The following is a 26,736-nucleotide window of genomic DNA, read 5'->3' as shown; positions in this document are numbered from 1 at the left end:
CTCACAAAGACCAGGAATTCTGCCCCCCCCTGCCTGGCCCATTTTGGGATGGTTAACATCAAATCCCTCTCTCCCATTCCCTCTCTGGACACCCCCGTTTTCCTTCCCTCACCCTGAGCTTGCACAGACAGACTTTTCCACCCACAAAGCCCTTCCCTTCCTGCTGCTCCCACTCCAGAACTGTCCACAGACCAGTCCCAGCTCAGGCCTGCCTCCAGTCCCAGCTCAGGACTGTTCCCAGCCCAGCCCAGGACTGTCCCCAGCCTGTCCCAGTAGGACATGGCACATCCTGCCGGGCCAGGACAGGAGGAAGGGTGGGCAGTATGGCCTGGGGGGCACAGGGAAGGGGCCCAGGTGCAGCACAGGCCACCTGTGGCTCCTGTCACTGTCCCCAGGGTGCCAGGGCAGCTGTGCCCACAGCCCCGGGGAGGCCACCAAGGCCACCCCCGGCCTCTCTGAGGGACTGTCCCCAGCTGTCCCTAAAGCACAGGGAGGATGAGCTTCCCTCACTCCGTGGTGGGACACCAGCAGGAAAAGGCTGAATCCCTGGATTTGGTGCCTTTCCCACACCAGATCCATCCCTGCCTCCTGCCTTGTCCCTCTCTGTGCCCAGCTGGGTCCCCCCACCCCCAGAGATCCATTTCCTCCCCTCCAAGCCACTCCAGTCCTTCCCAGCTCTGCCTCCTCCAGGAAGCCCAGCAGGAGCCCTGGAGCAGCTCAGTTCTTCCCTCAGAGAAAATAATTTAATATTCCAGAGCTGGTGATTTGTCCCTCCAGAGCAGATTCTTTCCTCCTCCAGAGCAGATTATTTGTTCCTTCAGAGCAGATCCTTTATTCCTTTGGAGCTGTTTATTTGCTCCTCCAAAGCTGATTTTTAATCCTTCAAAGGAAATTAGTTACTCCTCCAGATCAGATTATTTAATATTCCAGACCAGATTTGTTTTTCCTCCAGACCAGATTTTTTTGGCCCTTCAGAGCAAGTTCTTTGCTCCCCCAGCACAGCTTATTTAGTACCCTAGAGCAGATTATTTATTGCTTCAGAGAAAATGATTTACTCCTTCAGAGCAGATGTTTTATCCTTCCAGAGCAGTGTGTTTGTCCCTCAGAGCAGATTCTTTGCTCTTTCCAAGCTGTTTATTTATTCCTCCAGAGCAGATTGTTTAATATTCCAGAACAGATTCTTTGTACTTCCAGGGCAAATGATTTGTTCCTCCAGAGCAGATTCTTGGCTCCTCCTGAGATGATTATTTAATATTCCAGAGCAGAGTCTCTGTCCTTTCAGAGCAGGCTTTTTTCCCTTTCAGAGCAGATTCTCTGCTCCTCCAGAACAGATTATTTCATACTCCAGATCAGATTATTCTGTTCCTCCAGAGCTGCCCCAAGCAATGCTGGTTTACGAGAGCACTGCCAGGTCCTGCTGCTGCTCAGCACCATGAAAACTCTTCCAGAGCTTCTCCAGCAGGGAAAACCCATTCTCAGGAGTGAAAAACCCATTCTCAGGAGTGAAAAACCCATTCCCAGGAGTGGAAAACCCATTCCCAGGAGTGGAAACCCCATTCCCAGGAGTGGAAAACTCATTCCCAGGAGTGGAAAACTCATTCCCAGGAGAGAAAACCCATTCCCAGGAGAGAAAATCCATTCCCAGGAGTGGAGAACTCATTCCCAGCAGGGAAAACCCATTTCCAGCAGGGAAAACCCATTCCCAGGAGAGAAAATCCATTCTCAGGAGTGGAAAACCCATTCCCAGGAGTGGAAAACTCATTCCCAGCAGGGAAAACCCATTCCCAGGAGTGGAAAACCCATTCCCAGGAGTGGAAAACTCATTCCCAGGAGTGGAAAACCCATTCCCAGGAGCAGAAAACCCATTCCCAGGAGTGGAAAACTCATTCCCAGCAGGGAAAACCCATTTCCAGCAGGGAAAACCCATTCCCAGGAGAGAAAATCCATTCTCAGGAGTGGAAAACCCATTCCCAGGAGTGGAAAACTCATTCCCAGCAGGGAAAACCCATTCCCAGGAGTGGAAAACCCATTCCCAGGAGAGAAAATCCATCCCCAGGAGTGGAAAACTCATTCTCAGCAGGGAAAACCCATTCCCAGGAGTGGAGAAAAACCATTCCCAGGAGTGGAGAACTCATTCCCAGCAGGGAAAACCCTTCCCACACCCACCTCAGCCCCGAGAATTCAGGAATTGCCCTCGGAAAGCACCTGGGAGGTCTCAAGCACCAACTGGGCAAAATGGGAGCAAAAGATTATCCCTGAGCTAAAGGGATTAATCCAATTAAATTTAATGAGCCTTTGGAAGAGACTTTTATCTCCAAAGCTTCTTCCAGCCCTGAGATCCCCTGGGGTCTCCCTGGGATTGATTAAAATGCTCCAAGCCCCTCCTGGAAGGAAACTGAGCCCCCCCAGGGAAGGGCTGGGATCAGGGAATGACCTGGATGATTCCCAAGGGAAACCAGAGCACCCCCAAACCTCACCTGAGGCTCTGAGACCTCGCTCCCAGTGCTTGGAAAAACCAAAGTTTGCAAACACCTTTACAGCTCCTGGGACAGGGAACAGCCCCAGACTTTGTCACCTTGCTGGCACCACCCCAAATCCCAAGGTTTTCCCCAAGTTTTCCCATGTTTTCCCCCTGTTTTCTCATGTATTCCAGCTATTTTGAGGGCTCCTATTTCAGCTGTGGCATTTGACAGCAACAAAGCTCCAAGGAAAGCTGGAAATGCAGATTGCATTTTAATGCTTCATCCCCTGATTTTCAGGGCCTTATCTTGGCTTTCCCAGATTCCCAAAGCCAGAGGGTTTGGATTCCTTCAGGTTTGCCCTCAATGAACATTTCCTTGAATTTGGGGCTTTTTAATCTTTTTTTCCCCTTTCTTTTTTGAAGGAGGCTTTTGAAGCATCCACAGCTCTGGAAGGATTTTCCTGCATTTGATTTGTGCTCACAGCCTTTGGTTGAACAAAATTCTGGGAAAATTCCAGAGAGGAGAAATTCCAGAGAAACTTCCAGGGCCCAAAGGGGCTCCAGGACAGCTGGAGAGGGACTGGGGACAAGGCATGGAGGGACAGGACACAGGGAATGGCTCCCAGGCAGGGCTGGATGGGATATGGGCAGGAATTCCTGGCTGGGAGGGGCTGGAATTCCCAGAGAAGTCTTTTTGGTTAAAAATCAGCTGGGAAAAACCATCCCAGCTGGGGCTGCACAGGGACAATCCTGCTTCCTGGAGAGGCTGGGCATTCCCAGGCAGCAAAAACTGGGAAAACCCCCCAAACCCGGGGGCTCAGCGTTGGTCATCCTTCTGAAAATGGGAATAAATGGGGCCCAGAGAAGAAAAGGGTTTGGGGCAGGAATAACCCAGAGGGGCTCAGGCCAGGAGAAGTCGTTGGTTTTTATGGAATAGGAAAATCTGCTCTTGGATCAGCCCACCCAAGGCAGGGGGACCTTCAGGGGCTGCTTGGGGTCACCTAAAATGTCCTGGCCCTTTTCCTGAGTTAGCCAGGATTCCCTGAGTTAGCCAGGATTCCCTGAGTTAGCCAGGATTCCTGAATTAATTAGCCAAGATTCCTCAATTAGCCAGAATTCCTAAATTAGCCAGAATTTCCTGAATTAATTAGCCAGAATTCTTGAGTTAGCTGGAATTTCCTGAACCAGTCAGAATTCCTGAACCAGACAGAATTCCCTGAGTTAGCCAGAATTCCCTGAGTTAGCCAGAATTCCTGAATTAGCCAGAATTCCCCGAGTTAGCCAGAATTCCCGAATTAACCAGAATTCCTGAATTAGCCAGAATTCCTGAATTAATTAGCCACAATTCCCAAATTAGCCAGGATTCCTGAATTAGTCACAATTCCCTGAGTTAACCAGGATTCCCTGAATTAGCCAGAATTCCTGAATCAGCCAGGATTCCCTGAATTAGCCAGAATTCCTGAATTAGCCAGAATTCCCTGAACCAGCCAGCATTCCCAGGCCCACAACTGCCACCTCTCAGCAGTCCCTGGAGATCAGAGCAGGCCCCAAACTATTCTGCCCCTACAATTTAATGAACACTTGATTGAGCAGCACCAAACCCCTGGGAGGAGCAGCAGCTCAAAGGTTACTCAAAGGAACTCCTGGGTTTGGGAATTGCTCTCTAGGGCCTCTGGAATCCTCCTGGAGCTGGGGAGAGCCAGGGCAGGGCTTGAAAAGCAATTTTGGCTCTGCTGTGATGGAGCAGGAGCTGCTGCTCCCATGTGCCCAGGGATTTACAGGAGCTGCTCCAGGCTGGGATTGGCCCTGGGGCCGGTGGTGTGGGATGAGTGGAATTGCTGGGAGGGATATTTTCCTCAAAATTCAAAGATTGTTTGGATTTAATTAACAGGGGCAATGTTCATTTCTAGTCCCTTTTGGATTTCTGAGCCAAAAAGAGGGGATAATTTGGACATCAGGAGCTGGTTTGGCAGCTGGGATGGAGCAGGAGCCTGGAATTTCTTACAGGGGATTTCCTCAGCAGGCAGTGAGGGAAGCCATGGGAAAACATTCCCATGCTTTGTCCATCAATCCCTCTGGTCTCCAGGATGAGCTGGAAGCTCAGGCCTGGCCAGGAGCTGCTCTAAGGAATCTTCAGCACATCTTGGAGCATCCTCTGAGTCCAGTTTGGGCACTTGAACAGCCAGAATTTAAAAAAAATTATAAAAATGTCAATCCTGATGGTTGTTTGCTGCAGGAATTTCATCTCCTGCTTTCCCAGAAGCCAGGCCCCCTTGACACGGCCAGGAAACTGCTCTTACTCCTGCCTCCTGCTGGAGAATCCCAGGTTTTTAGGGGTTGGAAAGGACCTTGAGGATCCTCCAGTGCCCCCCACCCTGGGCAGGGACAGCCTCCACCACCCCAGGCTGCTCCAGCCTTGTGGGAGTTGGGAAAACAGAAACTCCCACGGACAGGAGGGTTTGATTTCAGCCTTGGGAGAAGTTTGGATTGATGTAAAAATGCAATGCACAGACATTAAGCAGAAACAAAATAAACTCCTGTTTCGAGAGCTGTGAGCAAGAATGTGCCTTAATTCAGTGAGAAACTGCACTGGTAAGATGGTGAAGAGTTCACCGTGTAGGGCTGTGGGTGTGTGGAGTAGCTGAGAGTTCAGGAGCTGTAACAGAAGCATCTGTGTGTGAGATGGAAACCACAGGTGAAAGTATCCACAGGGCAGCAGAAGTGAGTAAAGGCGATAGGTCAGAAAGGCAGAATAAACCTTGTGGTGGGTGTCCACTGGACTGGACAGCTCTGTATTGCACTGTAAAGGTGATAGGTCAGAAAGGCAGAATAAACCCTGTGGTATGTGTCCACTGGACTGGACAGCTCTGTACTGTGCTGTAACAAAGGACTTGTGACTGCTCTGAGCTGTGGCTGAGTGCCTGCTCCTCTAAAACCTCACTGTCCCAGTCTGCAACGCAATCAGTATTCTATTGTCATCTGTCAGAGCTGGGGCAGCTCTCTTCTTTATCTTTAAAGCTTTTCTTTATCTCTGCCACAGCCAATCCTCCCTCCAGGAGATCTCTGCTGTCCATGGCCACTGAGTGTCCCTGCATGGCTGATCAAATTCCATCATCCTGTGGGGAGATGCTCTGCCCAGGGCAGGAGCCAAGCATTCCTACCTGGATACAATCTGAGCCTGGGAACAGCACAGCAGCCTTTGCCCCCTGCATTGCCAGAGGAGCAGCTGCCTCTTCCACTGGATGTTCAGAGGAAGACTCCACCCTTGTCCAGGATCCCTGCTCCAGCAGAACCACCCCTGACACTGCAGGAGGTCTGCAGGCACCATTCCAATGGCACTGCTGCCATCACCCTGACCCACAGGGTGTCAGGCTGTGTTCTGACTCTGTCACTGTTGTTTTGGTTTACTGCAATGTTTATTTTGTCTTTTTATTTTTTCCCCTGATAAAGAACTGTTATTCCTGCTCCCATATTTTGGCCTGAGAGTCGCCCCTTAATTTCAAATTTATAACAATTTGGAGGGAGGGGTTTACATTTTCCATGTCTGGGGAAGCTCCCGCCTTCCTTAGCAGACACCTGGCTTTTCAAACCAGACACTCACAGCCTCTGAGACTGATGTTATCTGAGCCATAAATTGTTCCTAGCCCAAAAGCAGTGTCATCTCTTCATTAAAAAGTGTGACACTATGACAGCCTGGCCTTGGGCACTGCCAGGGATGCAGGGATCCACATCTCCCTGCGCCACCCTCCCAGTGACAACGGAGACAGGAGCTCAGTGGGAAGGGAAAACCCAGCTCCTTCCATCCCATGGATCTCCCTTCACCCACATCCCTTTTCCTCTGAACACAACAGTTGTTGGATAATACTTGTGAGTTAGAGATGGGGTAACTGAGAGGTGTTTTAAAAATTTTTATTCTATGTTTAGTCTCATGAGAAGGGTGAGATAATACAGATGTCATAATTTACGCTATTATAATTAGAAGTTGATTATTTGTTAATTATAATATACCATATGTATAATATATATGTATAATATATATGTATAATATATATGTATAATATATATGTATAATATAATATACTATACCACATAATAAAGTATATGTACTATACTGTAGTATAATATACTATATGTATTTTTTGATTTATTTGTTTTTTGTTATATTGTGTTGCAGATGTTTTAATCATCTAAAATTACTTTTCGTGGGTCTTATTATAATGTATCTTTCATAGTTCTATTTCTTTAAAGTATTTAGTCTTATTTGTAAGGCTTTTTATTGAGACTTTTTTCCTAGTTTTATTTTTCTCTTAGTAATATTTGTCTCACTTTATGGTATTTTTAAGTTAGTATTTCTTATCCAAAGTTTGCACACAGATGCATATTGTGTGGGCCTTCTGTTTCCCACCCCGTGTCCCCCTCCAGGGCTGGAATTCCCTTGGAGCTCCTTCCCTTGGAGAGCCCAGCCCGGAGGCAGCACCGAGGGGACTGAATTCCAAGCACACTGAAATTATTATGCAAATATTTGGAAATAATCAACTCCCTCCCTCACCTCGGCAGAGCTGAGTGAGGTGTTGCCGTGGCAACAGCCACTCTCAACCACCAGAGCTCCCATTTGGGATTCTGACAGTGTCCAGGGAGCCCCCGGGATCCAGGACAGGCTGTCCCAGCTGCTGAGGGAGAGGAAAAGGCTCCTGATGAAAGGCCAAGATCAAAGTTCCACCAGCTGTGAGGGCAAGCAGGTCTGCCTGGGCTGGTGAGAACATGGCCAAGGCTCCTGGGAATGAGCCCAGGTGGTTCTCCTTCATTCCTTCAGCAAATCAAAGTCCTGTTCATGGGGTTTTTCCTTGCATCCTGTACAATTCCAGGTTTAAAGAGACCTCAGTAACTCCCAGTGCAATCCAAGCCCAGAATGTCAGCTCGGGTCCAGAGACAGGAGAATCCAAAATCAACCCAGATCCAGGGATATGAGAATCCAAAATCAACCCAGGGACAGGAGAATCCAGCACAACCCAGCTCCAGAGACAGGAGATTCCAGTACCAACTCAGATCCTGGGACATGAGAATCCACCTCTAAACCGGGTCCAGGCACATGAGACTTCCTCCTTGAGCCTTTGATCCTGAACTGAGTCCAAGCTCCAGCTCAGTCTGGCGGGATGAGCAGTGGGGGCAGGACAGCACCAGGGGGTGTTGAACTTCTCAGGGTGCTCCCCCAAAGTCAGCTCTGGACTCACAAGACGCCACAAGCCCCAGGATTTTTAACCAACACGAACACTTGAGGCTGTTTTTCCTCCCTCAGGCTCAAGGCCCACAGCCACGCCAGGTTTCCAGTGCCTTTGGCATTTGGCACACCCAGGGCTCGGGAGCTGCCTGAAGTTGTCTGAGGGAGGGAGCAGAGCAGCAGCTGCCATCCCCAGTCCCCTCTGGATGGAGCTGATGCCAGCGGGTGTGGAGGGACCTCCTCCCTCCCTCAGCTTTTTCCCTCCCAATTTTTATCCTCACTTATTTATTATTCCTTTTTTTTTTTTTTTTTTTTTTTTGCCTCCTGTGCAATGCGAGGCTGATTCATCCCCCCGAGACTGATCCACCTTTCCCAGAACCACAGGGATGGAAAAGCCCAGGACATTCCCAGCAGCACATTCCCACAACCTCCTACAGGTTCTCCAAAGGGCAGCACCAAAAAGGCACCAAAATGGGAATGGTGGGACACCAGGGGTGGGTCTCCTTGGAAAAACTCACAGGGGTCCTGCACTGTGAGAAAGGGCTGGGAAAGGTGGGAATGTTCACCTGGAGAAGCTCCAGGGAGAGCTCAGAGCCCCTGGCAGGGCCCAAAGGGGCTCCAGGAGAGCTGGAGAGGGACTGGGAACGAGGCATGGAGGGACAGGACCCAGGGAATGGCTCCCACTGCCAGAGGGCAGGCATGGATGGGATATTGGGAAAACCTGTGAGGGTGGGGAGGGGCTGGGATGGAATTCCCAGAGCAGCTGGGGCTGCCCCTGGATCCCTGGCAGTGTCCAAGGCCAGGTTGGACACTGGGGCTGGAGCAGCCTGGGCCAGTGGAAGGTGTCCCTGTCATGGCAGGGGTGGCACTGGATAATTTTCAAGGTCCCTTCCAGCCCAAACTATCCTGGGATTCCATGATATGAGGCCCCAATGGGGCTGAAGAGAAAGCTCCAGGTGTTCATCAGCTCTGGGATGTCCCCAAGCCATGCCTGGTGTGGTCCCTGTCCCCACAGCTCCCTCAGGGCAGCTCTGCCTCCTTTAGGGGATCTCTCCCTGTGGCAGATGAAGTCCTGAGGTGGAGATTGCTCCTCGTGTTCCCACCCCCATGGTGAGCCTGTTTTACCTTTAACAGGACAAGAGCTCAAACCAATCCCCCAATGAGGAATGATTATCCCAAATCTCTGTGGTCCCCCTCACCTGGGCCAGCCCAGGCTGATTTGGGGCAGCAGCTGAAATCTGGGAGCAAAGCTCCTCTGAAAGCCTGTGCAGCCTGGAATGGCTGCTGGGCCCACAGCTTCATGTTTGGGAGAGTCAAACACCCCACAGAGGAAAGGGAATTGGGAGCCAACAGAGCCAAATAAATCCCCTCTGTGCTCCGAGCAGGGCTGTGAGAGGTGCTGGAGGGGTGACAGAGCCACGGTGACACCGACCTGCAGTGCAGAGATTTCCTCCTTTCCCTTCCCAGATCCCCAAAACCACCACAGCTCCTCCTGGATGAGTGTCCTCACAGGGCCCTGCCACACAAGCAGCTCCTGGCAAGCTCTCCAGCAGCTTTTTGGGATGCTTTGTTTCAAATGCCACCGTGGGCTCAGGAAAGCTGCAGCCACCGCTGCTGGGCACTGCTAAGGGCGGCCGTGCCGGGGTAGCCCTGGTGGCACTGTCCCCATCCTGTCCCCCACGCTCCTGCCCATCGTTTCTGCAGCAGGTTCATTCAAGGGTTGCTTCATTAAAGTGTTCCCCACAACTCCACATCCACTCCAGGAACTGCATCCCCACCCTGGGGACATCCTACAGCCCTGGTAGCGCCTCCTGCTCCAGGCTCCAGCTCCTCCAGAGATGTTCAGCCCAGCCAGGTTCATTCCGACACAGATTCCATCCACCCCAAATGCTCCAAAGCCAAGGAACTCAGTCCTTGCTCCACCCACAGGCACCAACCCAGCAAACACAACTCAGGGCAGCAAATATTCCCAAATTCTGAGAAGGAAAACCCAGAGAGCAGCTGGAGTCCACCTTGAACACAGCCTCCCAAAAATGCCTTTCCAGGGGAGAGGGATGTGCTGGAGCCTCTGAAGATGTCTCCACACTCCTGCCACCCTTGCCCAGGACAGGCAGTGCCATTCCTGCCTGGCATCCCAAACCTTGGGACTGGGACACCCAAGCCCAGCATTCCCCAAAATGCTGCTCTCAAGGGGCCACCACAAACCCCAGGGAGAAAAGTGACACATCCTGGACTGAGCGGGATCTTGCTCCCAGAGCTGTTTTAGGCATGGTCTGGGAAGGATGGGATGGGATGGGATGGGATGGGATGGGATGGGATGGGATGGGATGGGATGGGATGGGATGGGATGGGATGGGATGGGATGGTTTTTCCAAGGAAATCACCTGAGGAAGAGGAAGCTCTTACCTGTTTCTCCCCAGATGGGCAGATACTCGTCTTGCTGGATGTCCAGCATGATTTCCAGGCCATTCCCTGTCCCCCCCTTCACCGTTGTGAGGAGAGGCCTCCCCTCCTCTCCTGAGTTAAACATGTAGCATTTCCCATATTTTGTAAACACCTGTGGGGAAAAAAAAGAGAGGAATTAGGGAATATTTCCCACAGAATCAACCAACCCCCATTCCCAACTGGCAGAGGGATGGGAAACAGCCGTAAGCTGCATGTCAGGGGGAAATATCCACATAATTATCCCCATAAATATGCACATAAATATCCACAGAAATATCCTCAGAAATAGCCTCACAAATATCCCCAGAAATCCATCCAGGTTTAATCATGTGTTCAATCATTGTGCTTTCCTTATGGAAAGTAAAAGAGGGAAGGGAGGAAGGAAAAGCTGTTTGGAGGGAAAGCTCAAAAGCTCCTGGAGTCGTTCCAGTCAGTCCAAGCTCTGACAAACACACACTGGTCTTAAGCTCCTGCTAAAAATTCACAGAATTCTCTGGTTTTGGGTGGAGTCTCAGCCCATTTAGGCCATGGGAATGCTCTCCTGGCATTAAAAATCCAATATCCCCTTAATTCCTCCCTCTGCCACTGCTTGGAAAATATGAAGAGTTAAAAGCACTTGGGGAAATGAGGGAAGATTTCCTCCATCATTTTGCTCTTTTTCAATATTATCCTGGGAAGATTCCTGATAGAAATTCCTGGCAGAGCCCAGGTGGAACTTCCAGGCACCACCAGTAGTGCAAAGCAGGAGGGCCATAGGTGCAGGGTGGACACGGAGCTCTGGGAAGGGATGTGTGGAACACAGGTTTTCCAGTGGGAGAACACAGGTTTCCCGGTGGGAGAACACAGGTTTCCCAGTGGGATGGACACAGGTTTCCCGGTGGGAGAACACAGGTTTCCCAGTGGGATGGACACAGGTTTCCCAGGGGGATGGACACAGGTTTCCCAGTGGGATGGACACAGGCTTCCCAGTGGCATGGACACAGGCTTCCCAGTGGGATGGACACAGGCTTCCCAGGGGGATGGACACAGGCTTCCCAGGGGGATGGACACAGGCTTCCCAGGGGGATGGACACAGGTTTCCCGGTGGGATGGACACAGGTTTCCCAGGGGATGGACACAGGCTTCCCAGTGGCATGGACACAGGTTTCCCAGTGGGATGGACACAGGCTTCCCAGTGGGATGGACACAGGTTTCCCAGTGGGATGGACACAGGCTTCCCAGTGGGATGGACACAGGTTTCCCAGTGGCATGGACACAGGTTTCCCAGGGGGATGGACACAGGTTTCCCGGTGGGAGAACACAGGTTTCCCAGTGGCATGGACACAGGTTTCCCAGTGGGATGGACACAGGCTTCCCAGTGGGATGGACACAGGCTTCCCAGTGGGATGGACACAGGTTTCCCAGTGGGATGGACACAGGCTTCCCAGTGGCATGGACACAGGCTTCCCAGTGGGATGGACACAGGTTTCCCAGTGGGATGGACACAGGCTTCCCAGTGGCATGGACACAGGTTTTCCAGTGGGATGGACACAGGCTTCCCAGGGGGATGGACACAGGTTTCCCAGTGGGATGGACACAGGTTTTCCAGGGGGAGAACATGGGTTTTCCAGAGGGAGAACATGGGCTTTCCAGTGGGAGAACACAGTATTTCCAGAGGGAGAACAGGGGTTTCCCAGGGGAATGGACACAGGGTTCCAGGTGCAGGACATGTGGGTTTCCAAGGGAGGGAACATGTCCTTTTCCAGGGGGACACACGGCATTTCCGAGGGGAGCAAACACGGGTTCCCATGTGGGATGGACACAGGGTTCCAGGTGGGATGGACACATTTCCAAGTGGACTGCACATGGATTTCCAAGAGGGAGGGACACTGGTTTCCAAGTGGGATGGATATGTGAAGAACAGAAGTTTCCAAACGGGGTGGACATGTGTTTCCAAGAAGAGTAAACATGGGTTTCCCAGTGGGATAACACAGAATTCCCTGTGAGGTAACACAGATTTCCAGGTGGGATAACACAGGATTCCCAGTGGGGTAAAACACAGATTCCCAGTGGGGTAAAACACAGATTCCCCAGTGGGGCAACACTGATTTCCCACTGGGGTAACACAGAATTCCCAGTGGGGCAACACAGATTTCCAGGTGGGATAACACAGATTTATTTCCCAGTGGGATAACACAGATATCCCAGTGAGGTAACACAGATTTCCAGGTGGGATAACACAGAATTCCCAGTGGGAACCCAAGGCTCCTGGTGGCAGCAGAGAGGTCACACCTTTGCTGCTGGGGACATTCAGGGCCTGGGCTCAGCTCAGGATCCCCTAGAATGGGAAAACTCCCAGAAATCCCAGATTTAACCCCAACTAATCTCCCCCTCTGCCCTGCACAGACAGCCTGGGGACATCCAGAACTGCTTCCTGGAATAAAGGCTCCAGAAAGCCCAGTTTGGGAACCAGTGAGAACCAGTAAACCCCAGCAATGAGCACTTGGAGCACGGGAGCCAGAGCAGAGCAGCTCCAGTCCCTCCGGAATCTCTCCCACATTTGCTGAGCTCATTTGACCCCAAGATGAGTCAGAAACCCAAACAGAAGCTGGAGCCAGCAGAGATTTATTCCCTCAAATATTGACATATCCTGACTAATCCAAGTGCCAGGGAAGCAGGTGGGATGGGATGAGAAAGGAAATAATATTTGAATTCAAATAGGAAGTGTTTATGAGGAGAAAAACAATACATCCTTTAAAAAGGATTTGATATCCAAATAAAAAAAATCCCATTTTAATACTTGCCTGACTGATTAAACAGCTCAGGCTGGAAAGAGAAGCTCAGCCTCTGGAAGCAGCCTCATGGATGGGTTTTCCCAGATAGGCTCTGAAGGCAGAAGTCAAAAATTCCTAATGAGGGGAGTTTAAAATCCAGCAAGGAGAAAAAGCTGCAGTGGAGAAAATCAGGGGGAAAGAGCAAGGCTGGAATGGGAACAACAGCCCAGGGATTGATTTTGGAGTCTGCAGGCAAATAAATCCAGGCAACTTGATGGGGTAGTTTTACATGACTGTAAAAATTCCCTGTAAAAGCTGCGGTTAGGATGTGTTTATCCAAGGAAAAGATGGAACCTCACAGGGGCAGAAGGGCTGGAATCACAATCCCAGGGAAAGAGATCTCATGGGGACTGGGAAAGGACAGCCATGGGACCTCAGCCACAGGGATTCCGGTCATTCCCAAAGACACAAAACATTCCTAACGGCATTTAAAGGTATGTCCAAGTTCAAAAATCCATGTGCATTCATTCCAACTCCCAATAAACAGGATTGCGGTGTTCCAGGATCAATGGATCATCGAATGGTTTGGATTTGGACCTTAAGGATCCCCCAGTGCCATGGCAGGGACACCTCCCACTGCCCCAGGCTGCTCCAGCCTGGCCTTGGACACTGCCAGGGATCCAGGGGCAGCCGCAGCTGCTCTGGGAATTCCATCCCAGCCCCTCCCCAGCCTCCAGGGAGGAATTCCTCCAGGATTCCTCCCCAGCATCCCATCTATCCCTACCCTCTTGGAAGCCATCCTCCGTGTCCTGCCTTCTCCTGCTGCCTCAGCCCCTCCCGAGGATGTTCCTCCCCCTCTCCCCTTTGCTGGGAGCGATTATCTGGGAAAATACAACATTGTTTTTCCAGAGTCTTCTCTTGTTTCCAGGCTCCCTGACAACAGGGAAGGACTCATTATCAGATCATCAGGATAAACCCTGGAGCTGTTGGGAAGGCTGGGATTCACTGAAGGCAGCAGAACAGGAGCAGAGCAGGATGACTTAAACTCAATTTGTGTGGCTGAGGGGGAAAAAACCCTGCTGGCTCTTGGAAATGCTTTAACTTCCAATAAAAAGGGCCAGAAACAAAATTCCAGACACGTTCCCTGAGAGCAGTCCATAAAAACTCCAATTTGTTCCCTCTGAAGGAGCATGGGGCCTTTGACAGCTCCTTGGAAAATCCCTGCTTGGGCATAAAGGGAAATAATTCTAAATCTGTGGAATGGGATTTGATGGAATCGTTTAGGTTAGGAAAAGCCTTTAGAGGATGGAGTCCAATCCATGAACTGCCTTGGAGTGACTTCCTGAGCCCCTCCTTAGCCAAGGGAAGCCCAAGGAAAATGTTCGTTTTGGGAAGTTAAAACTCACACCAGGGGTATCCCAAGCAGATTCCAGCACAAAGCAGACAACACCACCACCAAAGGCTCCAAGAAAGCCCTGGATAAACAAATCCTGCTGCCTGTGCATCCATGAGGCCCAGGACTGGCATTCCAGAGGCCTGCCCGGAGTAATGGAAAATGAGGCATTCCAGCTTCTACCAGGATGCACAGAAAAACCACTCCTGCTGAGAAATCTGCTCTTCAATCCAGAGAAAAATGATGGGAAAAGGAACTCACTGGAAGCCAGGGAATGACTTTTCCAAGTACAGATGGAGATGCAGGTGAGGGCGCACTGGTAAGGCAGGAAGGAGGAGCCAGATGGAGGTAAAACCAAGGAAAAAGAAGGAATTGGAATCCAGGAATTTCTCACAACTGTGGGACACAAAGGCTCAGAGAGACATTTCCCAGCAAGCCACATCCAAGTTATTCGTGCAGAGAGGGAAAAAAGAAAACAAAGCAATTTTCAAGATAGGTCCAGGAGAAGGGGAACGTGGAGCTGAAAAACTGGGATGTGTTTGTGCAAGAATATCCATGAGAGGATGGGGAAAAGATCCCGTTTAGGAGGAGAAATTACTTTATTCCCAGGGTTTTGCCACAGGGATCCATTCCCAGCTCTCCCACTGCACCGAGGGTGGCACCGAGCCCTGTCCTGATGGCACTTGGATAGAGGGATGGCTCCATGCCAGGCTCCATCCCAAGCTCTATTCCAGGCTCTATCCCAGGTTCCATCACAGGCTCATTCCCAGCCTCCATCCCAGTCCATCCCAGCCTCCATCCTGGGCTCCATCCTGAGTTCCATCCCAGTCTCTAACTCAAGCTCCATCCCAATCTCCATCCCAGGCTCCATCCCAAGCTCCATCCTGGTCCATCCCAATCTCCACCCCAGGCCCCACTCCAGGCTCTGTCCTGGGCTCCATCCAGTCTCCATCCCAATCTCCATCCCAGGCTCTATCCCATTCCATCCCAACGGTCCCTTTGTCCTCCCAGGCAGGAGGCAGTGGGACATTCTTTAAAATGGAATTATGGGAAGAAAATCCCAGCAGGTGCCCACAGGGGTCTGAGGGATCCCAAAGGAATCCCTTTCCAGGGGCAAGGAGGGAACTAGAATGGGTAGAAAGGATTTAATGTCCTTTCCCAAGAAAGGGCAGAGGGAAGAAATCCAAGACCAATCCCAGCAGAGGGGGTGCAAGCCCAGCCTTTAGGGCATCCTCTTCATGCATTATCCACATCCCAATCCTACAAAAACACCGGGAGAATGCAAAAATCCCAGAGTCGTCGATTTCAAAGGGGATTTGGGTCGCCCTCACCTGACCATAAAGGCAAAGCTCTTCCAAAAATGAACAAAATCCAGGAGGGGGAACCCCTGGATAGGAGGAGCTTTGGCATCTGCTCCCTGTGCACGGGCAGCGCGTGAAATTCCTGTTTGTTGGCGCTGTCAGGAACGCCATGTCAGACATGGAAGCGCTCATCCCTCCCTCCCCGCAGAGCCGAGGGAAGCACAGCCAGGGAACTTGTCAGGGCCGTGTTTACAAGGAGAGGCTTTTCCAAGGCTGAGATTCCCGCTGGGATTTGTCAGGCAGCGCTGCCAGGGAAGGCAGCCGAGGCTCCCCTGCAGCAGCTCCAGCTCTGCCGGAGCCTTCCTGCTTCCCTGCCAGGCTGCTGCCCCGAGCCCCGACTGATCCCGGCCCCAGGCACACCCTGAAGGCAGATCAGTCCCGTTCCTACCATTAATGGGAATGTTCTTCCTAAACGAGGAGCCCAAATCCAGTAATTCACAGAATGACTGGGTTGGGAGAGACCTCCAAGATCACCGAGTCCAACCCAGCCCCAACAGCTCAACCCTGGCACCCAGTGCCACACCCGGGCTTTGATAAACACATCCAGGGATGGTGACATTCCCAACACATCCATCCCTCCCTCCCAACCCAGCTTTTGCCACTGGACATGCCCAACTCTCTCCAATCTGTGTTTTATGGGATGGCATCAAACATTCCCAGTGGCTCACAATTCCCAGGCTTCAACTCCAGTTAAACACTGGCAGAGGAGCGCTGGCCTCCATGTTTAATTCCCTAAGGGATATTCCCATTCTCTCCTGATTTGTGCCGTCAGCGTCTCCCTGGAATGTTCCACTGGTGCCAGCATTTGTGGGAACGGGGAGGACTCCTCAGAGCTGCGCTCAATCCATACAATTCCCCCTCCAGCTCCAATTCATCTCCCTTGAGTGGGTGTTTAACAGGAAATACAGCCCCAAAATTGGGGGTTGGAAAAGCCCTCCAAGGTCACAGAGTCCAACCTGTGACCAGGTGACACCATCAGGGACCACTGGAGAGGACACGTCCTCTGCTTTTCTGGGATTTGGGAAGATTTTGGGGGAAGAGTGGGGTCTTTTTAACAAAAAAGTTTCTCATCTTATAAAAATCCATAAAAATCAATTTAAAATCCATAAAAATCCATTAAAATCCATTAAAAATCAATTATAAATCCATTAAAATAAAATTTTAAATCCATAAAAATCCATTATAAATCCACTAAAGCAAATTTAAAAATCCACAAAAAACCCATAAAAATCCAGGCCCCAGCACAAAGCTGAGGTCCCCTGGAATGTGCAAAGGGGTGGCCTGAGGTGGCTGGCCTGGGACACCTCAGGCTGATGTCCCCACCTGGGGCTGGATGGGTCACACGAGGCCACAGGCACCTGGAGGAGGCCCTTGGGAAGCAGCAGATGGAGTGGGAAGAGGAGTCAGGGAGGGTGAGGTGGTTCCAGCCCTGGGGCCGGTGCCAGGCACAGCTCCTGGGCCGGGGTTAATTTGGATCCTAATTACAATCTGTGCTCCCCATCCATCCCCACTGATTCCCTTAATTAGCTCCCGTCCGTTCCCCCGGCTGAACCCCGTGCCCAGCTCTGGCACTGACAACATTCCAACATCCCAGTGCCCCAAAATTCCTCTGAGTGTCCCAGAGCAGCCCCCAGATCCCCTCAGTGCCCATCCCCTGCAGTGCCACAGAACCTGAGGAAAAAGGGGGATGAAACACCTGGAGCTGGAGTGTCCACGTCAATCCCAAACCCTTCAGCTGTGCAGGGACACCCTGCACCAGGGGAATCCTGCAGAAAATAGGGACTGAGACTCTCCCATGTGTCTTAAACCATCCAGCACCATCCCGAATCCAAATGGATTGGGAAACGCTCTGGGGCTGGGCTGTCCTGGCCACCCAGGCTCCTCAGGCACGGATTCCAGCCCCTCCAGAGCCTCCCTGGGGGAGGCTCCTGCAGTTTACTCCCTGCTTTGAGGCTGTTCCCTGGAATCCCGGCCATTCCACAGGTGCAGGAGGAGGGGTCAGCCCCAAGGGAAGGACAAACAGCTCCAGATATTCCCAGTGGGACAACTCCAGCTGCTGCCTTCCATGGAGGAAAAGCAGCTCCCTGTCCTCATACAGGGAGTGAAGCACTAAAAATCCACTGGAAAGAGCCACTGCAAACACGGACTGAAGCCAGCCCCATCACTGAAAACATCCATTGGAAACATCCACCAGAAACAGCCACATCCCCTGGAAAGATCCACATCCCCTGGAAAGATCCCTTCCCTTCCCTTCCCTTCCCTTCCCTTCCCTTCCCTTCCCTTCCCTTCCCTTCCCTTCCCTTCCCTTCCCTTCCCTTCCCTTCCCTTCCCTTCCCTTCCCTTCCCTTCCCTTCCCTTCCCTTCCCTTCCCTTCCCTTCCCTTCCCTTCCCTTCCCTTCCCTTCCCCCAATAAGGCCCAAATCCTGGGAAGTTTTCCCTGCTCACATCCCTGAGTGCCACAGCTCCTGCCTGGAGGGAAATATTTGGGAATGAGGGAAAGCTCAGCCTGTCCCCAGCCAGCCTAGGGCCAGCCTGGCCACCGGGGTCACTCTGAGTGACAACAGCCACGTGGTCAGTGATGGTTCCGTGCCCTTTCCAAGGGATTTGTCGCAATAACCAGGCCAGAACTCTGGGATCCACCTTCCAGGCTCTTCAATTCCCTCTGCAGTCCGTTGAAAAAGGTATTCCCATCACAGAAAAGGTATTCCCATCCCAAAAAAGGTATTCCCATCAGAAAAGTGTCCTTCCAGACACTTTGGTGGGAGATACTCAAGCACCGGGAATTCTTTTTGATATTCCTGCGACGGCTCCAGCATTTGGGAAGGGAACTTTGGGGAGGCAGCAAAGAACCAGGGAATCGTGGAAGGGTTTGGGTCAGAAGTGTCAGATTCAGCCCTTTCCTGACCCAGAGATGGGGCAATTGAGAGGCATTTTAAAAACTTGTGTTCCATTTTCAGTCCCATGGGAAGGGTGAGACAATGCAGATGTTCTAATTCACATTCACACAATCAGAAGCCAGCTATTTCCTAATTTCAATATATTACAAGTGTATCTTGGCCTGTCAGCTTTATGCCACACCATGCTGTAAATGCCTTAAAGCCAATCATCTCAAATTACCCCTCGTGGGTGCCACCACAATGCATCTTTCACAGTTCTGTTTCTCCAAAGTATCCAGTGTTATTTATAAAACCATCCTTTGAAACTTGTTCCTAGCTCCATTTCTCTCTCAGCAATGTCTGTCCTGTTCCATGGCATTTCCAAGTCAGCATTCCTCATCTCCAGTTTTGCACACAGGTGCACACTGTGTGAGCCTTCTGCCAGGCTTGGAGAATTCCCTACAAATCCACTTCCCACAGGAGGAGGGACCTTAAAACTCATCCCATTCCACCCCTGCCACAGGCAGGATCACCTCCCACGGTCCCAGGCTGCTCCAAGCCCTGTCCAGCCTGGACATTCCCAGGGCTGAATTGTGATCCTTGGATCTTTGGATGCCTGGAGGCCATCCCAGCCTGGGAGGCAGCGGTGACACAGATGGAGTGTGGAATTCTGGAATTCCTCCTCCTCATTCTTGAGTTTGGAATTCTGGAATTCCTCCTCCTCATTCTTCACTTTGGAATTCTGGAATTCCTCCTCCTCATTCTTGAGTTTGGAATTCTGGAATTCCTTTTCATTCTTGAGTTTGGAATTCTGGAATTCCTTCTCCTCATTCTTCACTTTGGAATTCTGGAATTCCTCCTCCTCATTCCCAGCAGGATTCAGCTCCCTCCCGTCTGCGAGGAACCCCCACAGTGTGGGAGGTGTGACCAGGGCAGGGATGTCCCTGCTCCTCTCAGCATTCCAGGACTTCCAGGACTGCCCTGGGAGTGCAGGAGTGCCCACAGCATTCCATGGGGTTGGATCCTGCGGGAGAGGTTTTACAGCAGCTTCTGAGAGCCAGAGAGAAGGCTGACAAGAGATCCTCGTTCACCCCTGAAAGAATTTCCTGGAGGGTGCTCCAGCTCCAGTGGTGGGAATTCCATGGGAACAGCTCTGGCTGCTGGAATTCCCTGCCCTGGAGAGCACCGGGACAGTCCTGGGATGGCTCTGAGCTGCAGGGGAAGGACACTGCAGGGTCTGCCCTGGGGTGAGGGACCAGGGCCAGGGAATGGCTCCCTCTGCCAGGGGGCAGGGCTGGATGGGATGTTGGGAAGGGATTCCTGGGCTGCCAGGAAGTCCAAAGGGAGGATTTTTTGTCCCTGGACTCTTCATCCAAGCCAAAACCTTCCCAGGAGATCCAAACCAATGGAATTTCAGGTTGGTTATCCTGACACCCCTGAAAACCAAGGGGGTGGAGAGAGTCCACATGGAGCTGATACAAGGGCTGGAGCCCCTCTGGGGCCAGGGAATGTTCACTCGGAGGACACCTGGGGTCTGGGAGAGCTGGGGGGGCTCACCCGGAGAGGAGAAGGCTCCAGGGAGAGCTCAGAGCCCCTTGCAGGGCCCAAAGGGGCTCCAGGAGAGCTGCAGAGGGACTGGGGACAAGGGACAGGACCCAGGGAATGGCTTCCACTGCCAGAGGGCAGGGATGGATGAGATATTGGGCAGGAATTCCTGGCTGGGAGCCTCTAGATTTGGAGATTTAAGGTAAAGCTCCTTCCTTTGAAGCCTTTCTGTCCCCAAAGTTTTATTTGAGGTTCTAGTTTAATTTCTGGAGTTCTCAGGACCAGGCGGAGCCTGTGGTGGTGCCACTGCCACCTCCCTGTCACCTTCCCCTCCCTGTGCTCCTGTCTCTCTCACATTCCCACCACCCCAGGACATTTCCCAGCCTTGAAGATCCCAAGAGCTCCTGATCCTGCTCATCCCAGGGAAAGCCACTTTGGGGTTGAGGACCTGCAGGTTTAAGAAGCCTTATCCTAATCCTCAGATAAACCCAGAGAGTCTGCACCCATGGGATCAGAAAGTTGACTTTTTTATGATCAAGAACCAGCTCTGATCAAGAATCAGCCCTTCCCCCCTGGCCTGGGAGCTCTCTGTGGCTCTTCCTGGGTTTGGTGGCCACAAAACCCAACTCTTTTATCCAAAACATGGACTAGAAGGAAAGCAAACATGGAAAATCCCCCCAGAGAAGGTTTCCAGGTGTTTTGCAAATCTCCCAGAGCAATGTGGGTTAATCAGCCAGCACAATTAATCTCAGTTCATGCTGCCAGGTCCCACAGATGCTGCAAGGACACAAAATCCCCTTCCTCCTGCACCTTGGGATAGGTTGGATTAACCCCAGCTCAAGAGCTGCACTGACTCCAAGTTAAAACTCCCAAATTAACTCCAGGGGTCTGAGGCTCTTCCCCAATTCCAAGGAAAACCTGTGGCTGAACTTCCCACCCTGGAATGCCCCAGGAGCAGCGCCTGGCTTTGAGCAGATTTTGCACATTTTATTTTAAAAAACCAACAAACCCCCCAGAATTCCCTGGGGGATGTTCAGCCCTTCCCTGAGGAAGCAGCCGGGATCTGGGGCTCCCTTTGGTCCCCAGGAGGCTCCAACCCCTGTCCCTGAATCCCTTCCCAGGCTGTGGGAACCACGGAGCCACAGCTCCCTCAGCCTTTCCTGCTGCCTTCTTCTTGGGAAGCCCTGGGAATGAGTCCCTGCATGGAACCATGCCCTGCCAGGAGCTGGGAACAATCCAGGGAATTCCCAACCCCACCCCTGGATCCTTGGGGCATCCATGGCTATCTCCTCTGGAAGGGAGTTCAGCAACTCCTGCCCATGGAATGAGCTCAGCAGCAGCACTGAGCACAGAAACCTGCCCAGGTTGTTCTGGCTGCAGAGCCCAGGGAATTCTGTGCGAGGAATTGCCATTTCTGAGAGGCAGGAAAATCCTGCCTGGAGCCAGCAAAGCCCAGCTCAGAGCTCTGCTAAACTGCTCTTGGAGCTCAGGACAGAGAACTGAGGCAAGAGCAGCTCCTGGGGCTGCTCCAGTGCCTGTCCCACATCACCCCAAGTCCTGGCTATTGGGAGAAAATCCTTCCCTGGAGGCTGGGCAGGGGCTGGGATGGAATTCCCAGAGCAGCCGGGGCTGCCCCTGGATCTCTGGCAGTGCCCAAGGCCAGGCTGGAGCAGCCTGGGACAGTGGGAGGTGTCTCTGCCATGGCTGGGGTGCCACTGGGTGGGTTTAAGATCCCAAACCAACCCAAATAATTCACCAGTTCTGATTCCCAAAGGGCTTTGGAGCTGATTTCCTCCAGGCCTTGCGAGTAGCTCCCAGTTCAAACTCCCAGATTCCCATTCCAAGCTGCTGTCCCAGGACTGAGCACACAAACCTCTCACCCTGCTCAGCCAAGGGGTCCGTGGATCCTCCTGTGCCTGGGATGAGCACTTCTCCCTGTTTTTCCCCCTGCTGCCATAAAACACCTCCAAAACAGTCCTGATCCTGGGGACAGAGTGGCCTCCTCTGTCCCCACTGTCCCCCCACACACAGGGACTTCTCCAGGGGTCTCCAGTCCAACCTCTCACGTCAGGGATGTTTCCCTGGTCACATTCCAGGCACTCATTCCAGTGCTTCACAGCCAGACCCCAATCCTGTCTTTCCTGCCCAGCAAAAACATCCCCCCAGTTTTGCTTCTTTTCCTCGTCCCTGAGGCAGCTCCCCCCGGGCCAGTGGCCAAGAGGAGAATTTCAGCCCCTGAAAGAACAGAATCCTGGAATATCCTGAGCTGGGCAGGACCCACAGGATCACCGACTCCCACTCCTGGCCCTGCCCAGACACCCCAACAACCCCTGGGAGCAGTGTCCAAAGGCTCCTGGAGCTCTGGCAGCCATTCTCTGAAAATTGTTCCAGTGCTTATTCCACCCTCTGGGGAAGATGCTTTCCCTGATTTCCCTCCCAAATCCCCTGGCACAGCTCCAGTTCCCTGGCTCCTGTCCCTGTCCTAGGGAGCAGAGGCTGGAGCTGGATGAGTCTCCCCAAATCTCCCCTGAGGAATTGGATCCCACTGACAAAAAAATCCCTTTCTGTGTCCCCCTGACATACCCAGAATTCCTGTTCACCTCCACCCTCTGACTCCTCCAGGACCTCGGGGATGTCCCTTTGTCCCCACCAGAGCAGCAAATCCCAGGATCCCACAGCTCCTTCCCATTCCCATCTGCCAGCAGACAAAAACTCTAATCCCAAATCCCTTCTCAACGGATGCTAAAACCATCCCAGCCCCCGGCCCTGCCCAGAGACCCCTGGTGTGTGGGATGCTGCTCATCCCCTGCATCCCAGGCTGGACTGGAGCCCAGGCAGCGCCCGGCCCCACTGCCAGGGAAGGTCCGCAGGGAATAAATCACCCCTGCCCTCCCTGGAGGAAAAGCTGGATGGGATGGAAGGACTCGGGACTCCTGTCTGCTCCAAGGTCCTGCTGCAGGGGGGGACAGGGAACGGGGTCAGGGCTGGGAAAGGGAACGGGATCAGGGATGGGAAAGGGAACAGGATAAGGGATGGGAAAGGGAACGGGATCAGGGCTGGGAAAGGGAATGGGATCAGGGCTGGGAAAGGGAACGGGATTATGGCTGGGAAGGGGATGGGATCAGGGATGGGAATGGGAACGGGATCAGGGATGGGATGGGAACGGGATCAGGGATGGGAAGGGAATGGGATCAGGGATAGGAAAGGGAATGGGATCAGGGCTGGGAAGGGAATGGGATCAGGGCTGGGAAAGGAAATGGGATCAGGGATGGGAAGGGAATGGGATCAGGGCTGGGAAAAGGAATGGGATCAGGGATAGGAAAGGGAATGGGATCAGGGCTGGGAAGGGAATGGGATCAGGGCTGGGAAAGGAAATGGGATCAGGGATGGGAAGGGAATGGGATCAGGGCTGGGAAAAGGAATGGGATCAGGGATGGGAAGGGAATGGGATCAGGGCTGGGAAAAGGAATGGGATCAGGGCTGGGAAAGGGAACGGGATCAGGGCTGGGAAAGTAATGGGATCAGGGCTCCAGACAGGGCTGGATGATGCCAAAGGAACAACAAGGAAAAGCTCCAGCATCCCAAAAGCCTGAGCTGGGAATGACAGGAAAATGAGAAGTGACAGAGCTCATGGCATCCCTGGGATGGGGGAGTTGAGGACACTGCAGGATGGGCTCAGCACAGGCACTGAACTCCCCCAGGGAACTTCATCCCATTCCAGGATGAACAGCCACGATCTTCAGGAAAAATCCCACTTTTTCTGCCCTATTTTTTTGTGAAAAAAGCTCCCAAAATGTGCATTTTCCCCTGGTCCAGGGGCCCTTTCAGGAGCCGCTCCCTTGTTTTTCCCCAAGCTCCTGCCTGGATGATCTTGCTGCCTCAGCTGGAAAAAACACCAGGAATTTCAAGTGATGGATAAAGTGCATTAACCTCGGAGTGAACCTTCCCTTGCAGGGCTGCCTGGCCACACTCAGCGCGCAATTCTCACACAATGAGACAGCCTGGGCTCCAGGGAGCCTTTAATGGGCTCTAAGGAGCTCCTGTGACCCCCACAGTGCTTCCCACTCCCAGCAGGAACCAGAACATTGGGATCACAGTAAAGCGTGGAGTTGGCTGTGGATGGGGAGAGAATCAGAGGTGAAAACGTAATAATAATAATAATAACAACAACAACCATGTTATTGTCACTAGGCCCTCCAAAATTCCCATAAGGAATGTGTGGTTCAGGGAAGGGATTCCTGGCTGGGAGGGTGGGGAGGGTGTCCCTGGGCTCCTCCTTTACCCAGGTCAGTGTGGAGCCATCCCTGTGTTTAACCCAGTTTAAAACCAGGGAAACCATTGGGAAATGAAGTTCCTGAAGCAGGAGCTGGCAGGAGAAGAACATTCCATGCCAGCATTCCCAGCCTCTCCAAGGAGAAGGGCAGGGAGAGCGCTTCTGGCTGCTTCACTGGCTTCTCCAGCAGGAACAGCATCTGGCTGCAAATCCAGGGATAATCTTGAATCATGTTTAATCCAGCCCAGGCACGGCAGAGTTTGCAGACAAAAGTTTCCATGGATTTTCCTTTGTGCTCCGTGCAGAATCACAGCACAGGTGAAGGTAATTCCAGCCAAAGCTGATCCCAGGGAAACCCAGCTCTGAAGGAGTTAATTCCAAGCACAGGGCTGGATCCTGGGGGCATTCCCGGCTCAGCGCTGGGGTTTGGCAGCCCAGTCTGCCCCGAGCCACCAGGAGTGTGGTAGCAGGCCCCCAGCTGGGTAATAATTAGTATTGACTCCATCGTCAGAAGGCTTGAAAGACACTTTATTATTAGAAATCTACAGTCCTCACAGAAACAGTGATGGACTCAAGGACTGATTGGTCTCAAAGAGAAAACCTCTCCCACTTTTGGTGAGCTATCAACGGCACGCTCTGGAGAACCATATCTATAAACAATGGTTACAGGAAGAGAGATAATAATTGTTTGGGTTCTTCTCTCTAAGATCCCCACAGCTTCTCACAGTTTCCCAGGATTTTTCTGGGAAAGTCTGTGCCTGTTCTCTGAGGTCAGAGAGCTGCTGCCACACAGGAGGACAAAGGTGGGATAAAATCCACAAAGTGCCCTCAAAAATACCCCAAAGGGCACGGCCAGAACTGGGGAACACGGGGGATGTGGGGATGGAGGGGGAGCTCCCCCCGAGCTGGTGGAGCCCCAGGCTCAGTCTGGGCAGGGGGAATGTTCCCCTGGAGTGAAGTCAGGGGTCTCGGGGTGATGGAAAAGCACCCGACATGGGCGGGGGAGGAGGGAAAGGAGACAGAACTTTCCATGAGGAAGTCAAGGAAAATGGATTTGGGAGGGGAAGGGGAATCAAAGCTCCACCAAAACACAGCAGGAGAGGAAGAGCCTCCCCCATCTGGGAGCAGGGAAGGAGAGCAGGAGATGCTGGGAATGCCAGGGGTGAGGGAATTTTCCTCTGGGAATTGCTGCTACCCTAGGCAGCTGGAGAGAAAACCATGGGACAACATCAGAGAAGCTCTGGCTGGAGGAAAGGAGTTTTCCTCCTTATTACAAAGAACCCCTGGATCCTACAGGATGGGAGATCTCCAAAGTCCTCATTCCAGAGCTGTCCCCACCATGGAAAATCAGAGATTTTCCCATGGATTTTCCTTTTTTTTTTTTCTCCTCCCTTCGAGGAGAGGCACAGGGAGGGACCTCCAGGGTGATCCCTGATCCCCAGGAGGAAAATCCCAGCGAAGGGAAACCCTCCCTGTCCCACCTGGAGCTGTTTATTGGATCTTCAGTCCATCTCTGCTCCTGTGCAATCCCTGGCAGAGCACTTCCATCCTGCCTGGAAATGCCCATCAGCCACAGGAACAGAGGGGAAACCACTCCTCACTCTCCCCCTTCTGGGCTTTCCCTGCAGAGCCTCATCCCCAGCCCCACAGCCAAGGCTGCAGCCTGGGGAGCATCCCAGCGAGCCCTGATGTGAAATCCAAGGCTCCAAAGAGAACCTTTCTCCAATGCCATACTTTTTTTTTCTGATCCAATGCAACACTTTTTTTTTTTCTGATGGTTTGGACAAAATACAAAGAGCTGGTGACCCAAGAAGAAAGGAGTGTGTGGTTTTTTTTGGAAACTTGGTAAAGATTTGGATTAAAAACTCCTGAGGGTGGGGAAGGGCCGGCACAGCTTTCCCAGAAGAAGCTGGCTGCCCCATCCCTGGAGGAGTTCAGAGATCCAGGGCACCCCTGGGGGATTTTCCCACTCTGACAGAGAGGGAGGACTCACACAATTCCCTCCAGCGGGACAGACCCAGGCCAGCCCTGGGGAGGAGGGAGCAAAGCTCCAGTGATCCTGTTGGAAAGGCTGAGCCAGGAGCTCCTGCCTGGTGCCCCCTGTGCCCGGCAGGGCTTGGGCAGAGCTGGCACCGGGGCTAGGATGGAGCAGCTGCTCCAGGTGGGAATTGTGTGACTCACACCAGCCCTGCCTGGGCAATTTAAACGAACCCCAGCGAGCTCTGACAGAGCTGGCAGCAGGGAATGACACTGTGGGCAACACAGGTGACACTGTTTTTCTCCCTTTTCCTGTCCCCCTCCACAGCCTGGAGAACCAGGAGAGCAGCCTGGCACTGCCAGGGATGCAGGGCAGGGAGAGCAGGCAGCCCCCCAGCGATGCAGGGCAACCCCAAGGGAGGGAATGGACTCCA

General features: G+C 52.4%; 1 protein-coding gene across 3 annotated transcripts in view; it reads right to left on the bottom strand.

Moving 5' to 3' along the window:
- Positions 1-26,736, bottom strand: part of LOC119712060 (acid-sensing ion channel 2) — a 472,537-nt gene that overhangs the window by 33,393 nt on the left and 412,408 nt on the right. For all 3 annotated transcript variants that reach the window (XR_005259788.1, XM_038162899.1, XM_038162900.1), the window contains exon 2: positions 10,086-10,236. Coding sequence is in view for 2 of the 3 variants with exons in the window: in XM_038162899.1 (XP_038018827.1) it covers positions 10,086-10,236 (151 nt within the window). In the remaining variant the exon portion in view is untranslated. The remainder of the gene's footprint in view (positions 1-10,085; positions 10,237-26,736) is intronic.

Source organism: Motacilla alba, chromosome 27 (assembly GCF_015832195.1).
Source record: "Motacilla alba alba isolate MOTALB_02 chromosome 27, Motacilla_alba_V1.0_pri, whole genome shotgun sequence".
Taxonomy (NCBI): domain Eukaryota; kingdom Metazoa; phylum Chordata; class Aves; order Passeriformes; family Motacillidae; genus Motacilla; species Motacilla alba.
This window is presented reverse-complemented; position numbering and strand designations above follow the sequence as displayed.